The 17,487-nt window shown below is 49.7% G+C and overlaps 1 protein-coding gene across 1 annotated transcript; it reads right to left on the minus strand.

Moving 5' to 3' along the window:
• Positions 1-524: 524 nt before the first annotated feature.
• Positions 525-11,518, minus strand: pelo (pelota mRNA surveillance and ribosome rescue factor; the record flags this gene model as incomplete). Its single annotated transcript, XM_033029116.1, has 4 exons — positions 11,383-11,518; positions 10,712-10,804; positions 5,986-6,136; positions 525-637 (listed from the first exon to the last, which is right to left on the minus strand). Coding segments are annotated over exons 1-4 (398 nt in total), but the record flags the coding sequence as incomplete, so codon positions are not given.
• Positions 11,519-17,487: the final 5,969 nt, after the last annotated feature.

Here is a 17,487-nt window from a genome sequence, read left to right on the forward strand (position 1 = left end):
TCTTTCCCTGTTTTCAGACTTGTGAATGGTGCTTCTTTAAATTAGGGCACTGTCGCATTCTCCTCTACCCTATTGCGGACATTGGACTTTGTCTCTGGAACTGATGCGCTACAATCCTGAGAACTATGTCCCGCACTCTATATCTTTGCCTTCGCTCTACCTATTGACTTGATTGCATTTCTGTATAGCATTATCAGATCTGTTTGGAAGCCTGCAAAACAAAGCAGGGACTAACTCCACTCGAAGCAAGCGGAGAGCGTTCCCTCACACTCCAGATTTGTATAGTGAAGAGGTAATGTGGTAGATGTGGAGAGCACAGACTAACTGCTCAGGGCAAGCGGAGAGCGATCCCTCACACTCCTGATTTGTAGACAGCGGAGAGGTGACGTGGTGGATGTGGAGAGCATGGACTAACTCCATCTGATTCACCTTTATCGCATTGCAGACATTGGATTTTTGTCTCTGGAACTCTTGTCTCCCCTCCTCGCCCTGTCTCCCCTCCCTACCCCCTCACACCTCCCCACCCCAAGATCACGGCAGACTCACCAATCCGTTCCAACACCACGCTGTCCCATTGTTTCTTGGCCAAAGTAAACGTACGGTTCATCTCCAGCTCGATAGTGTGGTATGCTCCCATCTTTGGGGATGAAGGGGAGCGGAGGAGGGGTAGAGGAGCGAGGGGCAGGAAGGGGAGCGAGGGGGAGGAGAGAGGCAGGGGAAGCAGGGAAGGGGAGCGAGGGGGGAGGGAGGCAGGGGAGAGAGGGAGGGAGAGAGGCAGGGAGGGTAAAGCGGTGGCAGTGTAGTGTGGAGGGGGAGGGAGAGAGGAAAGGAGAGGAAGGGGAGAGACTGTCAGACTAGCATTGATCTGTTACTCCATATATAATCCACGCCCCTGATTAGATCCCAGCCTGTAACCTGCTCCCGGAGATCTGTTATTCTATACATAAACCCCAAACTTCCCCTGGATTAGATCTCAGCCTGCCCAATCCTGTCTCATGAATTCATGTTAGAGGGGCAGAATAAAGCTATACAGACCATCGTCTACTCCGCCATTCAATCATGGCCGATCTATCTACCGTGCCCTCCATAATGTTCGGACAAAGACCCATCATTATTTATTTGCCTCTGTACTCCACAATTTGAGATTTGTAATAGAAAAAAATCACATGTGATTAAAGTGCACATTTTTGTCAGATATTATTAAAGGGTTTTTGGTTTCACCATGTATAAATTACAGGTCTGTTTATACAAATTAACAGTTGCCCGGGGTGCCAATGGCCAACTAAAGTCCCACTGGGCAACCTAAAAGCCGTGTCATTTTGCCCGGCTTGGCACTGCAGATACTGGTTTATACCGAAGATAGACACAAAAAACTGGTGTAACTCAGCAGGTCAGGCAGCATCTCTGGAGAGAAGGAATAAGTGATGTTTCGTGTCGGCGGCGACGGCTGTAGTGCGGGGTCTGCTCTAGTATCTTTGGTGCGGGGTGATGGATGGTCAGAGTGAATGACGGGACTAGCAGAACAGCGGCGGCGGCTCCACCTCCTCCTCCTTCACCCCGCTCGCCCTCATAGCGACCACTGCTTGCCACTCCACCAACGGCGATAACCGCTTTCAAAACAAACCCTCCCGTACACCGAGGCTGGGAGGGAGGAAGGGGGAGGCCCCCTTCCGCCATCTGAAGCACGTGCACTGCTCGGCCCCGCACCTTCCTGTTGGCTGGCGGAGGAGGGAAGGCAGTGGCGAGGAGATTCCAACTGCCTCCTCCTTTGGCGGCGGCACCTGGCGGTGGAAATGGACGGCCAAGGCAGCCAGTGATGTCCGAGGAGCACTGACCTTCCTTCCTCCCCACCTCCTTTGCCCCTTCCTCTCTCTCTCGTACGCCCCCCTCCACCCCCCCTTATCCTGGGACCCCTCCTCTCCATCCCGCACTGATCCCCATTCCCGCTTCTATTCAGTCCTCATTGACATTCCCTGTGCTCCCCTCCCCATCTCCCCCCCTCCCCCATCTATTTATCCTGCACTGATCTCCCGATCCACCTCACATAGATTCTCCTGCCACCACCCCCATCCATCCTACACTGGTCCCCGCCTTCCCATCCATCCTGCACTGATCTCCCTATTCATCCTGCATTAAACATCCCATTCATCCTGCACTGATCTCCCGATCCACCCTGTATTGACCCCCCCTCCATTTTTCCTGCACTGTCCCCCCCCCCATCCATCCTGTAGTGATCCCCCCATTCATCCTGTACTGATCTTCCCATTCATCCTGCACCGAACCCCCCCATCCATCCCGTACTGATCCCCCAATTCATCCTGTACTGATCCCCCCACCATCCATCCTGTACTGATCTCCCCATTCATCCTGCAGTGATCATCCCAATCATCCTGCACTGATCCCTCCATTCATCCTGCACTGACCCCCCCATCCATCCCCTACTGATCCCCCCCCATTCAACCCCCAATGACATCCCCTGCGCTCCCCCCTCACAATTCTACCTACTCCAACCAACACGCACTAATTCCCCAGCCTCAATCCATCCATTCCGCACCGATTGCCTTCCCAACCCCCCCCCCCCCCCCCCCCCCACTGCCCCGCCATCTATCCATTCCGCACTGATTGACACAACCCCCTCCCCGACCCTACTGTACTGGAAATGTCTTCAGAGCGAACATTGACTATGTTTGATAATGGAATGCAATTAAATGTGTATTAATTCCCAAAGTTATTATTTGTTTTAATCCATAAAGATGGATTAATTAAATTGTGAACAGGTGAAACATTAAAACCGCAGTGTTCGATTGTCACTGCTACCGGTGACACGTTATTACAGAATTCATTTTAACGACAAATCAATGCTCTTAATATGGAGTATCAGTACTGTGGTTATTTAATGAGCAACTTTCACGTTGGATGTATCCAGGTTTTACTTGCAGTCGGTCATATACATCACAAATTTGGTCATGAGATATTTCAGTTGAAATTTTAACGTTAAGGCAGGCGGGGGGGACGAGGGGCAAGGTATATCTCCAATTTTTTAATTTTTTTTTAATTTCTATATTTTTCTGCTACACTGCTTTGGTAGTTTAGGGATTTTTTTTTTGTTCTTCTTCAATCTATCTTTTCACTTTCTACTTCTTTTCTCTCTTGTCTTCTTTTTCTTTTCTTTTTTCATTTTCACAATTTAGGTTATAAGGTGAAAATTGAAGCTGTACAATAATTGTATAATTTTAGATGCCGAATGTTTTATCTCTGTACAATTGCTTCTTATTAGTAAAACATTTTTATTAAAAATTTAACGTTAATTCTGAAGTTGGAGTGATGGAAACAGCGTTTCTCGATCATTTTTTTAAAATCTGGTGCGTACAAACTGGGTATCTTCATTGCTGTTCACACATACATCTAATCTGAATGTCCGGTAATGTGGCGTTTTGACACCTTTAAACATATTGCCAAAAGAACATTTGCTGCAGTTATGTCCTTTGTGCATCTGTTGCCAGTTACTGTAATGTCAGATGGGTATATTCGGTTTTAACAGCTATTATCATAAAATGCCTTTAGAAATTTCCTTGCAACCTGTATATTTTGTTGTGGATAAATTATGTGGGAAGCGAGAGTGTTTCTGTGCCAATAGCAATAACGACCCATGCATGGCCATGTCATGATAATTTTCGGTCCTTCACAGAAAACATGCTTGCATCAATCTATAGTGTGCATGGTTAAGCATATATGTTACCATGGTCCAGGATTTATTGAAACAGGTTGATCATACGCTGAATAATCCAACCACATTTTTGTTTGGAAGTGGAAAGAAATAATAAAAATTGCATTCATTGCAACGTGTAAAAACAGTTAAGATACTGTATTATAGTTTTGCTGCATGTCATTGTGGTATATATCATGCCTTGATTGGTGAATATGTTTAGTTTGTGAATTTATTTGAAGCAGAAATAATATGTGAATGCTTGATTGAGCATAATTCCGACTGGTAACTTCGCACTTCGTCCGAGCACATTATGGCAACCTAAAAAGCTGCCTAGGTTGCCCGGCTGGCAACAGGGGAAAAAAGTAAAGTGAGAGCCCTGATAGTCCCCCCATCTCAGGGCACCATAATGTTTGGGACACATGGCTTCATAGGTGTGTGTAATTGTTCAGGTGTGTTTAATTGCCTCCTTAATGCAGGTATAAGAGAGCTCTCAGCACCTTGTCTTTCCATCACCTTTGGAAACTTGTATTGCTGTTTATCAACATGAGGACCAAAGTTGTGCCAATGAAAGTCAAAGAAGCCATTACGAGACTGAGAAACATGAATAAAATTGTTAGAGACATCAGCTAAACCTTAGGTTTACCAAAATTAACTGTTTGGAATATCATTAAGATGAAAGAGAGCACTGGTGAGCTTACTAATCGCAAAAGAACTTGCAGGCCAAGGAAGGCCTCCACAGCTGACGACAGAAGGGTTCTCACTATAATAAAGTAAAATCCCCAAACACCTGTCCGACAGATCAGAAACATGAGTCAGGTGTGGATTTGTCAATGACCACTGTCCGCAGAAGACTTCATGAACAGAAATACAAGGGCTACACTGCAAGATGCAAACCACTGTTTAGCTGCAAAAATAGGATGGCCAGGTTACATTTTGCCAAGAAGTACTTAAAAGACCAACCACAGTTCTGGAAAAAGGTCTTGTGGACAGATGAGACGAAGATTAACTTATATCAGAGTGATGGCAAGAGCAAAGTATGGAGTAGAGAAGGAACTGCCCATGATCCAAAGCATACCACCTCATCTGTGAAACACGGTGGTGGGGGTATTATGGCCTTGGCATGTGTGGCTGCTGAAGGTACTGGCTCACTTATCTTCATTGATGATACACCTGCTGATGGTAGCAGTGCAATGAATTCTGAAATTTACAGACACATCCTATCTGCTCAAGTTCAACAAATGCCTCAAAACTCATTGGCCAGCGGTTCATTCTACAGCAAGACAATGATCCCAAACATACTGCTAAAGCAACAAAGGAGTCTTTCAAAGCTAAAAAATGGTCAATTCTGGAGTGGCCAAGTCAATCTGAATCCAATGGAACATGCCTTTTATATGCTGAAGAGAAAACTGAAGCGGACTAGCCCCCAAAACAAGAATAAGCTGCAGATGGCTGCAATACAGGCCTGGCAGAGCATCACCAGAGAAGACACCCAGCAACTGGTGATGTCCATGAATCGCAGACTTCAAGCAGTCATTGCATGCAAAGGATATGCAACAAAATACTAAACATGACTACTTTCATTTACATGACATTGCTGTGTCCCAAACATTATGGTGCCTGAAATGGGGGGGGGGGGGGGGACTATGTATAAACACTGCTGTAATTTCTACATGGTGAAACCAAAATATAGAAAGATAGCGCCTCTATTAAAACCTAACAAACGTGCACTTTAACCACGTGTGATTTTTTTCTATTGCAAATCTCAAATTGTGGAGTACAGAGGCAAATAAAGAAATGATAGGTGTTTGTCCCAAACACTATGAACTTTCCCTCCCAACCCCATTCTTCTGCCTTCTCGCCGTATCCTCTGACACCCTTACGAATCAAGAATCAATCAATCTCTGCCTTAGAAATACCCAATTACTTGACCTCCACAGCCGCCCATGACAATGAATTCCAGATTCACCACCCTCTAACTATGAAGATTCCTCCTCATCCCCTTTCCAACAATACGTCCTTTTATTCTGAGGCTGTGACATCTGGTCCTTGACTCTCGCACAAGTGAAAACATCCTCACCACATCCACTCTATCCAGGTCTTTCACTATTAGGTAAGTTTCAATTAGGGGTCCCCTCATCCTTCTAAACTCCAGCGAGTACAGACCCAGTGCCGTCAAACGCTCATCATACGTTAACTCAATCATCCCCCCTCTTCCCCTCTCTCCTCTACTTCCCTCTCCCCATACCTCACTCTCCCACTCCCCCTCCGTCCCTCACCTTCACGTGGTCATTCTCCTGGATATTGGTCCCCTTCACCCTCAGCAGACAGGCCTGGACATCGAAGTCGATGGTCTCCACACAGATGGTGAGGGTGGTTCGCACCCGGTTACTGCCCACACTGCCCGTGGCCGACTCCGTCTGCACCTTTCTGTGGGAGGGAGAACAGGGGTAGTGAACGGCAGGCCGGGCCCTGGCTCCAATCTCGGCCTAATCACCCCGACTTAAACTAATCTCCACCTCCTCACCCTTTCCCTCCCTCAAATGCACCTCCCTCTCCTCATCCTGCCCTCCTTCACCCTACCCTCCCTCAAACTCAACTCCCCCTCCTCATCCTGCCCTCCTTCACCCCTACCATCCCTCAAATGCACCTCCCCCTCCTCATCCTGCCCTCCTTCACCCCTACCATCCCTCAAACTCAACTCCCCCTCCTCAACCTCCCCTCCCTCAAACTCAACTCAACTCTCCCCTCCCTCAACTGCCCCTCCTCTCAACTTAACTCCCCTCAATACCCACTCCCTCAACTCCTTCAATTCAAATCTCCACCCTCTCCTCAAATCTACTCCCCTCTCCTCCAACTCACCTCTCTCCTCCCCCCAAATCAACTATCCTCCATTAACTCTCCCCTCCCTTACCTCCTCTCTGTCAACTCCATCCTCCCTCAAGTCAACTCCCCTCAACTCAACTTCAAATCAACTCAACTATCCCCTCCCTTAACTCTGCCCTCATCTCATCTCAACTACAACACAATTCCCTCCCCTCCAGTTCCCCTCCTCACCCTGAATTCCCTCAACCACCTCCCTCCCCTCAACTCCACCCACTTCCATCCCTCAACTCCCCCTCTTCCTTCCCTACCCTCAACTACCCTCATGAATTACAACAATTGTTCATCCCTGTCTCGTGTAAAAATAAAACAGGGAAGGCGAGGGAAATTAGCGATAGTGTTAAACCCAAGGAAGGGGCATATAATTGGCCAGAGGTCAACATTGGAGGACACAGGGGTTAATTAAGAGGGGTAAAATAGTGCATGAAAGAAAGCTTGCGGGGAATATAAAAACTGACTGTAAAAGCTTCCATTGATATGTGAAGAGGAAAACATTGGTAAAGACAAATGGAGGTCCCTTACAGTTAGAAACAGGAACATTTATCATGGGAAACAATGAAATGGCAGAACAGTTAAACAAGTACTTTGGTTCTGTCTTCACTAACCATATAACCATAGAACCCGTCTCCCACTCGGCAAATCGTATAGAAGTGTGAAATCGCACACCTCCAGATTCAGGGACAGTTTCTTCCCAGCTGTAATCAGGTAACTGATTCATCCTACCACAACCACGAAGCAGTCCTGAACTACTATCTACCTCATTGGAAACCCGTGGACTATCTTTGATCAGACTTTAGTGCACATTGTAGAAACATTGCAGGAGTAGTCCGATCGGCCCTTCGAGCCTGTAATGGGGTGGGGGGACGAGAACTGCACACAATACTGCAAATGTGGCCTGACCAAAGTCATATAAAGCTGAAACGTGAGTTACTGACCCTTGTACACAATGCCCTAACGGATGATGGCAAGCATATCGTGTACCTTCTTTACCACTCTGTCTACTTGTGTTGCTGTTTTAAGGGAGCTGAGTTGAGGGAGGGGGACGTAGTTGAGGGAGGGGGGAGCAGAGGGGAGGGGGAAGGTGTTGGAATTGAGAAAATGGGAGGGGAGTTGTGTTGAGGGAAGGGAGGAGAGTTGAGGGGAGGGACTGAAGGGAGTAGAGTTGAGGGAACTGACATGACGGGATGGAAAACATAGTGCAGGAGTCGGTCATTCGGTCCTTCGAGCCAGCATCCAGAATCAGTACCCCGTTCCTGCTTTCTCCCCATATTCTTTGATTCCGTTAGCCCTAAGAGCTATATCTAACTGCCTCTTGACCTACCCCTTATTCTTAAACTGTGACCCTTGGTTCTGGACTCCCCCAACATTGGGAACATTTTCTTGCATCTAACCTGTCCAGTCCCTTAAGAATTTATATGTTTTTATAAGATCCCTTCTCATCCGTCTAAATTCCTGTGAATATAAGTCCAGTCCATTCATTTTCTCGTCATATGTCAGTCCCGCCATCCCGGGAATTAACCTGTTGAACCTACACTGCACTCCCTCAATAGCAAAAATGTCCTTCCTCAAATTCAGAGACCAAAACTGCACACAATACTCCAGGTGTGGTCTCACCAGGGCCCTGTACAACTGCAGTAGGACCTCCTTGCTGCTATACTCAAATCCTCTTGCTATGAAGGCCAACATGTCATTTGCTTTCTTCACTGCCTGCTGTACCTGCATAATTACTTTCAGTCACTGATGTACAAGTTCACCCAGGTTCTCCTAATCTGACCATTTAGAAAATAATCTGCCTTCCTGTTCTTGCCACCAAAGTGGATAAACTCACATTTATCCACATTATACTGCATCTGTCATGCATCCAGTCAATATGATCATGGCTGATCATCTAAAATCAGTACCGCGTTCCTGCCTTCCCCTCATATCCCTTGTTCTTGCACGAAACGGTCTTCACGTTATTTCCCTTTATCCTGTACATTGTGGACAACTTGATTGTAATTATCTATTGTCTTTCCGCCGACTGGTTAGCACGCTACAAAAGCTTTTCACGTGACAATAAACTAAACAAATCTCTTATTTGCACTTCCATGCGCCCATCCAAAAGCCTCTTAAACACCACTTGTATCTGTCTCCACCACCACTTTCCAGCACATTCCAGACACCTATTTAAAAAAAAATTGTCCTGCACATCTCCTTTATACCTTTTCCCTCTTCCCTTAACACTACGCCCTCCAGCATTGGACATTTCCACCCAGGGGGAGAAAAGTTTTGTCTGTCTACCTTCTCTACTCCTCTCATATTTATGAACTTCTATCAGGTTTCTCATCAACCTTCGACTTTCCCAAGGAAACAATCCAAGTCTGTCCAACCTCTCCTTGTATCTGAAACCCTCTAATCCAGGCAGCATTCTGGTAAATCTCCTCTGCACTCTCCAAAGCCTCCACATCATTCCTGTAATTGGGCGACCAGAACTGCATGCGATATTCAAAATGCAACCTGATCAGGTCTATAAAGCTACATTGTGACTTCCTCAAGTTCAAGTGTTCAAGTGAGTTTATTGTCATGTGTCCCTGATAGGACAATGAAATTCTTGCTTTGCTTCAGCACACAGAACATAGTAGGCATTTACTACAAAACAGATCAGCGTGTCCATATACCATAATATAAATATATTTATATATTTGACTCTTATACTCAATGCCCTGACGAACGAAGGCAAGCATACGGTACAACTTGTTTACCGCTCAATCCAAAGATCATATAGCGGAGCTTTGGCTCTATCTACTTGTATGGCCAATTTCAGAGAGAGGCTAAGTTTAAAGGAGGTGTTCGGGCCAATATTTTATTTACACAGAGAATGGTGAGTGCCTAGAATGTGCTGCCAGGGGTGGTGGTTGTGGAGGTAGATATGTTAGTGGCGTTTAAGAGACTTTCAGATGTAAATGCAGGGAATGGAGAGATATAGATCACGTGCAGGCAGAGGAGATTAGTTTAACTTTGTGATCAGCAGGTAAGGATTAAGTTTATTATCGTCACGTGTACCGAACTACAGAGAAAAGCTTTGTTTCGCATTCTATCGGGGTGGCACAGTGGCACAGCAATAGAGCTAGAGTCCCGGGTGCAATCCTGACTACTGGTGCTGTCCATACAGAGTTTGCACGTCTCCCGAGCACCTTGTGAATTTTTGCTGGTTTCCTCCCACACTTCAAAGATTTGTAGGTTAATTGGCATCACTAAGATTGTAAATTGTCACTGGTATATAGGATAGTGCTAATGTATGGGGGGGGAGGGTTCTATGTTAGGCACTGACTCAGTGGGCCGAAGGGTCTGCTTCCACGCTGTATCTCTAAAGTACAGTCTATCCAAACAGATCAGACAATGCCTTACAGAAATACAATAAAGTCAAACTCAAGTACAATGGGTAGAGCAAAGGAAAAGATACTGAGTGCAGAATATTGTTTTCAGCACTATAGTTCCAGAGACAAAGTCCAATGTCTGCAATGGGGTAGAGATGAATCGGACAGTACCCTAGCTTATGGAAGGACCATTCAGAAATTTGATAGCAGAGAGGAAGAAGCTGTTTCTGAGTCTAGCTTCTGTATCTTCTTCTCCCTGCTCCTATCCAGCAGAAGCAGCCCACATAATCAAAGACTTGTCCCTGATTATGTGGGCTGCTTTTCCTGGTGCAGTGTGAAGTGCAGATGGAGTCACTGGCGGGGAGTCTGGTTTATGTGATGGACTGGGCCACATCCACAAATCTCTGCTATTTCTTGCAGTCTAGGGCAGAACTGTTCCCAAACCAAGTTGTAAGCCGACAGTATGGGCATTGTACGCCAAAGGGCCTGTTCCTGTGCTGTACCACTCCCAGATATATAGGACTTTAGTTAGGTTGCATGTAATACCCACAGTTCTGGTCGCCCCATCATAGGAAGGATGCGGAGGCTTTAGAGAGGGTGCAGAGGAGGTTTACCAGAATGCTGCCCGGATCAGAGGGTATTAGCTGCAGGAAGAGGCTGAACAGAGGGAGGGAGGAGGGGAGAGAGGGGGGAGAGGAGGGAAAGAGCATGTACACAGCTCTCCATCTCACACCACACACCAAGCCCCCCACAAACCCCACCACACCTGATGGTAGACGCTCTGAGACTGTCATTGACTTGCAACAGGTTGTACGTGTGCCACATGTCCTCTGCCTCTTCCGGCATCAGGGTGACTTGTCTACAGAGAGAGGAGAGAGGGTCAGAAGGGGGCGGGGCGGGGGTGAGAGGAAATGGGAATTGAGGGGAAGGCAGAAAGACAGGTGAGAGGGTGGAATGAGAAAGAGGGGGGGGGTGGGGGGGTGAGAGAGGGGGGAATGAGAGAGAGGGGGGAGAGAGGGGGGACGGATGGGGAGGGGGGGGAGAGATGGGGGGGGAGAGATGGGGGGGGAGAGATGGGGAGAGGGGGGGGAGAAGAGAGGGGGGAGGGGAGAGAGGGGGAGGAGAGAGAGAGAGAGGGGGGGGAGAGAGGGGGGGAGAGAGGGGGGGGAGAGAGGGGGGGGGAGAGGGGGGGAAGAGAGGGGGGGGAGAGAGAGAGAGGGGGAGAGAGAGAGAGAGAGAGAGGGGGGAGAGAGAGAGAGGGGGGGGAGAGAGAGAGAGGGGGGAGAGAGAGAGAGAGGGTTGGGGAGAGAGAGGAGAGAGGGGGGGAGAGAGATGGGGGGAGAGATAGGGAGAGAGAGAGAGAGAGAGAGAGAGAGAGAGAGAGAGGGGGGGGAGAGAGAGGGGGGGGAGAGAGAGGTGGGGGGGAGAGAGAGTCACCCCGAGTCGTCCCGCTCGATCATTTTGCTGAGCAACTTCATCTCGCTCCTCCGTCTCCCGGCCCGGCCCCGACGTGGCCCGACCCGACATGCACCGCAGGTCCTGGCAGACCGCCGGCCCAAAACTGGTCGCCGCCATCTTTGATAGTGGCCCCGCATGCGCACTGAGGTGAGAGGACCCTTGCCGAACCGTGACGGCCCGGACGGCCACCTGTGAACGGCCATGTTTGTTTTGGGCGACTACTGTGACGTCGGCCATCTTTGTTACTGGAGTAAGAGCGTCAGTGGGGAGGAGGAACGGGTGACGTTTCAGGGCGAGAGCCTTCTTCAGACTTGTTCAGAGAGTCAGGGGAGAGGAAGACACAGAGATAAGGAAGGGAAAGGTGTGATAAGGGAACCGATCAAGGAAATTGTTAGCTAGGTGAAGCAGGCAACGAAGCATACAGAAATACAATTTAATTAGGAAGGGGAAAGGATAGGGAGAGAGGGAAAGCAAGGGATACTTGGTGAAGCGAAGCCGCCCAACCTCATCTACTATACACTTGCACCTCATCTACTGTATCCGCTGTTCCAGGTGTCATCTCCTGTCTATCAGCGAGACCAAGCGCAGGCTTAGCGACCTTTCGGCTGAACACTCCGCTTAGTCTGCCTAAACCTACCTGATCTCCCTGTTGCTCAGCACTTTAAACCATCCCATTCCCGCACTGACCATTCTGTCCTGGGCCTTCTGCATTGTTAGAGTGAGGACCAATGCAAATTGGAGGAACAGCACTTCATATTTTGCTTAGGCAGCTTACAACCCAACGGTATGCATATTGACTTCACTAACTTTAAGTAACCCTTGCTTTCCTTCTCCTTCCATTCCCTGGTTATCTGACCAGTCTGACTGCCTTCCTAATTAAATTTTATCTCTGTATGCTTCGTTGTCACCTTCCCCTAGCTACCAATGATCTATTCTATATTTTTCTTGAACTTTGGCCCCTTTGATGTCTCTTTTTAACATCTTACCCTTCCTTATCTCTGTGTCACACTCCCCGACTCGCAGCCTGAGGAATGGCCTCGACCCGAATAATCACCCATTCTTTCTATCCAGAGATGCTGCCTGTCTTGCTGAGTTACTCCATCTTTTTTTTTGTTTATCTTCAGTGTAAATCAGCATCTACAGTTCCTTCCTACACATCTTTGTTGTGGGCATGTGGCCTCAGCCTGCCCCTTAAGCACGGTGGTCGGCCATGTTTGTTGTGGGGCTTATGGCCCCTGCCTGCCCGTTTTATTGAAAGAGATACAGGAACATGGTGAGATAATAACAGAAATGTGCTCAGTTTTTGATTCTAACACTTCACATTCTACGATTGTATTCGCTTAATTTTCTAAAATGTTTATATTCAATCAGGTTCTGTTCTCTACGATGAGTGAACTCGCCACGGTTTAAACTCGTTTCCCAGTTTGCTGAAAGGTAAGGAATGAGAGGGCTGTTTCCAGTAACAGCTGATACTTGTGTAACGTCATTCACTTAGTGAGCTGTCCTCTGGCGAACCATAGAATAATGTCAGATGAATGTTAACGCTGTGATGTAACAAACCATTCGGCAGATGAAAGAAAAGATCTGTTGCCGAGATTGGTTTCAGCAGACATCTTGCTATGGAATAGACCAAGGGTGACCCGTTGGGTCCCGTCCCCTCAACGCGCGGGGGGGGGGGGGGGGGGGGGGGGGGAAAGAGGGGGGGGGGGAGGGGGGAGGAAGAGGGATGCCGGGGGAGGAAGAGAAAGGCTGGGGAGAGCGAGGGGGGGGGGGGGTGAGAGAGGAGCGGGGGTGAGATTGGAGGGGGTGGAGAGAGGAAGGGGGAGAGAGAGAGGAGGGGGAGAAATGGAGGAGGGGGAAGAGAGGGGGGAGGGGGCGAATGGGGGGAGGAGGAAAGAGGGGGAAAGAGAGGTCCTGTGGGGGGTGGTGAAAGAGAGGCCGGGGAGAGAGGCCAGGAGGGGGGGGGAGAGAGGCTGGGGGAAAAGAGCCCGGAAGGGGGGGGCAGAGAGCCAGGGGGGGAGAGGGAGCCCGGGGAGAAAGCCCAAGGGGGGTGGGGGAGACTGAGCCCGGGCGGGGGAGGGAGAGGGAGCTGGGTGGGGGGGGAGAGCAAGGCGGGGGGGAAGAGAGCCCGGAGGTGGGGGAAATGCCAGGGGGGAAGAGTCGGGGGGGTGGGGAGAGGGCCCGGGGGGAATAGTCGTGGGGGTGGGGAGAGAGCCCTGGGGGGGGAGGAGAGAGCGCAGGGGGGAGAGAGCCCGGGGGGGGAGAGAGAGAAGAGGCGACCGAGGAGTCGAGAGAAAGCTTGGGAGGCGCGAGCGTGCAGCGCTCGGGACCTCCGGGGACCTCGGAAGCCCTCGGGAGCTGCAGTACAGAGCCCACTTGCTCGTTCTTTCTATGTCTTTTGAAGAACCGGGGAGTGGGTGATGGGAGGGAGGGAGGGGGTGACGTCACTCGCTGTGCATGGAACATGGGGCAGCAGCCCGTGAGGGCAGCAGGCCTGAGCCATTGTGATATCATCAGCGAGACCATCTCTATCTCTATACATAAAACTCTGATCTTGAATGTGTATTTATTTGTTTGATGTTCGTGTGCGTTTCACATTTCTTTCAAAACACGGCGCACGAACGGTGAAATTTTTACATATTCCAATAGAGTTTTACGCCATGATGTAAAAAATCACATCTGAAAATGTCATGCATTATTTCTCGAGTTATTTATGAAAATGTTCAAATTTTTCAAATAACTTAGAAAATATACGAGATGGTCGTATATGATGACATCACAATGAATCTGACTGCCTGCCTCTGCTCGCGTTGCAAGTGACGTCACCCCTGTTCCGTCTTCTGTAATTCTTGGTTTCTTAACTTTTACTTCTTTAAATTTGTCACTTAGCGTTTTTAAACTGCTGCTCAGGTTGTGCTGTGCACTCCGCTGGGCTCTTTGAAGTTCTAGAACATGGCGGCGGCGGTGGTCATTATTGGCGCTCGGGCGAGGGGCTGCACGATGGGAAGATGGCCCGGGCGGCCATTACTCCCTCCGGGAGTCGGGGAATCATGATGCATTTCCTCGCCGGTGATCCCGATCCCACCTGGCAATCTATGGCCGTCACGGGGGGGCGGCCTCCTCTCTGCCTCCCCTGCCCGATCATCTGTCACGTGGTTGGGTGGGCTTCGGTGGGCTTCCCCTCGCCTAAGCCACGATCGGCCGGCCCTCCTCTGCATGGAGAATGGTCCAGCCGCTCAGCAACCACGCACTTGGTGGGGCTGCTGCTACTCGACGCCCGCCCATTTGCCAGCGGCCTCGCTCGGGTCCACGCCCGCCCGCCCGCTCGCCCGCCCGCCCGCCCGCAGCCTCGCTTGGGACCGGCGCCTGGTGGAGAGGCTGCTGTTCTACGACCTGGGTAGGTGCTGCCCCTCCCTCTCTACCCCTTCCCCCTCCCCCTCCTTCTCTACCCTATACCCCTTGCACTACCTCTCTACCCCCTCCCTCTCTACCTCCTCCCTCTACCCCCTCCACCTCGCACTCCCACCCTACCCCCTCCCTCTCTACTCTCTACCTCTCTACCCCCTCGCTCTCTATCCACTGCTCCCTCTCTACCCCCCTTTTCTGCCCCGCTCCCTTTCTGCCCCACTCCCTTTCTGCCCCCCTCCCTTTCTGCCCCCCTCCCTTTCTGCCCCCCTCCCTTTCTGCCCCCTCCCTTTCTGCCCCCTCCCTTTCTGCCCCCCTCCCTTTCTGCCCCCTCCCTTTCTGCCCCCGCTCTTTCTGCTCCCCACCCTCTCTGCCCCCCACCCTCTCTGCCCCCCACCCTCTCTGCCCCCCTCCCTCTCTGCCCCCCTCCATCTCTGCCCCCCCTCCTTCTCCGCCCCTCCTCCCTCTCTGCCCCCCTCCTTCTCTGCTCCCCCCCTCCCTGGTGAATTGGTGGTTCAGGAACCAGCCCTCCCCTGTGACGCCACCCCTCAATCTACCCCCCTCCCTCTCTACCCCCTTCACCCTCTCCCTCTCTACCCCACCCCCCTCTAGCCGTGCCTGCGCAGTTGGTGGCTCTGATTGGTCGAACGGACTAGAGGAAGCAGCTGATTGGCTTGTATCCCGGGTAAGGCTTTATTGTATTCGGTTAAGGGGGAGAATGAGGGCCAGGGCAGTTTACTGTTCTGGATGTCATATGTGGGAGGTCATGGAGTCTGAGTGCCCTCCAGGCGTCCACATCTGCGCCAGGTGCGTCGAGATGGGGCTCCTAAGGAACCTGGAACAGCAACTCGATGACCTCTGTCTGCTCAGGGAGAGCGAGGAGGTCATAGATAGGAGTTACAGGGAGGTGGCCACTCCAAGACCACGGGAGACAGAAAACTGGGTCACAGTTAGGAAGGGCAACGGGCAGAGGCAGGGACTGGTGAGTACCCCGGTGGCTGTACACCTTGAAAATAAGTACTCATGTTTGAGTACGGTTGGGGGAGACAGCCTACCTGGGGGCAGCGACAGCGGCCGGGCCTCTGGCACAAAGACCGGTCCTGTTGCTCAGAAGGGTAAGGAAAAGAAGAGGAGGGCAATTGTAATAGGGGACTCTATAGTCAGGGGGTCGGTTAGGCGATTCTGTGGACGCAGACAGGAGACCCGGATGGTAGTTTGCCTCCCTGGTGCCAGGGTCAGGGATGTGTCTGAACGTGTCCAAGAAATCCTGAAATGGGAGGGAGAGGAGCCTGAGGTTGTGGTACATATAGGTACCAACGACATAGGTAAAACAAGAGAAGAGGTCCTGAAAGAAGAATTTAGGGAGTTAGGTAGAAAGTTAAGGAGAAGGACTGCAAAGGTAACAATCTCAGGATTACTGCCTGTGCCACGCGACAGTGAGAGTAGGAATGGAGCGAGGTGGAGGATAAATGAGTGGATGAGGGACTGGTGCAGTGGGTATGGATTCAAGTTTCTGGATCATTGGGACCTCTTTAGGGGAAGGTGCGACCTGTACAGAAAGGACGGGTTGTACTTGAACTCGAGGGGGACCAATATCCTGGCGGGGAGATTTGCAAAGGCTACTGGGGAGACTTTAAACTAGTATGGTTGGGGGGAGGGACTCAAATTGGGAAAGCTAGCAGTCAGTGTGTAAGGCAGGAGGCAGAGAATGGTAGCACTCTGACGCAAAATGTAGGGGAGAGAGAAGAAAAAGACAATAAACAGAGAATACGAGAGGGTGGGTTTCTTAAATGTGTATATTTTAATGCTAGGAGCATTGTAAGAAAGGTGGATGAACTTAGAGCCTGGATTGACACCTGGATGTATGATGTTGTGCCGATCAGTGAAACATGGTTGCAGGAGGGCTGTGATTGGAAACTAAATATTCCAGGATTTCGTTGCTTCAGGTGTGATAGAATTGGAGGGGCAAGAGGTGGAGGTGTTGCATTGCTTATCAGGGAAGATATTACACTCAGTGCTTTGGCAGGATAGATTAGAGGGCTCGTCTAGGGAGGCTATTTGGGTGGAACTGAGAAATGGAAAAGGGGTAGCAACACTTATAGGGGTGTATTATAGACCGCCAAATGGGGAGCGAGAATTGGAAGAGCAAATATGTAAGGAGATTGCAGATATTAGTAGTAAGCACAAGGTAGTGATTGTGGGAGATTTCAATTTTCCACACAGACTGGGAAACACATTCTGTAAATGGGCTACATGGGTTGGAGTTTGTAAAATGTGTGCAGGATAGTTTTTTGCAGCAATACATAGAAGTACCTACTAGAGAAGGGGTGGTGCTGGACCTCCTGTTAGGAAATGAGACGGGTCAGGTGGCAGAGGTATGCGTTGGGGAACAGTTCGGGACCAGTGATCACAATACCATTAGTTTCAATATAATTATGGAGAGGGTCAGAACTGGACCTAGGGTTGAGATTTTTGATTGGAGAAAGGCTAACTTTGAGGAGATGCGAAAGGATTTAAAAGGAGTAAATTGGGACAGTTTGTTTTATGGGAAAGATGTGGAAGAGAAATGGGGTACATTTAAAGGTGAAATTTTAAGAGTACAGAATCTTTATGTCCCTGTTCGGTTGAAAGGAAATAGTAAAAATTTGAAAGAGCCATGGTTTTCAAGGGAAATTGGAC

This window comes from Amblyraja radiata, chromosome 10, assembly GCF_010909765.2.
Source record: "Amblyraja radiata isolate CabotCenter1 chromosome 10, sAmbRad1.1.pri, whole genome shotgun sequence".
Lineage (NCBI taxonomy): Eukaryota > Metazoa > Chordata > Chondrichthyes > Rajiformes > Rajidae > Amblyraja > Amblyraja radiata.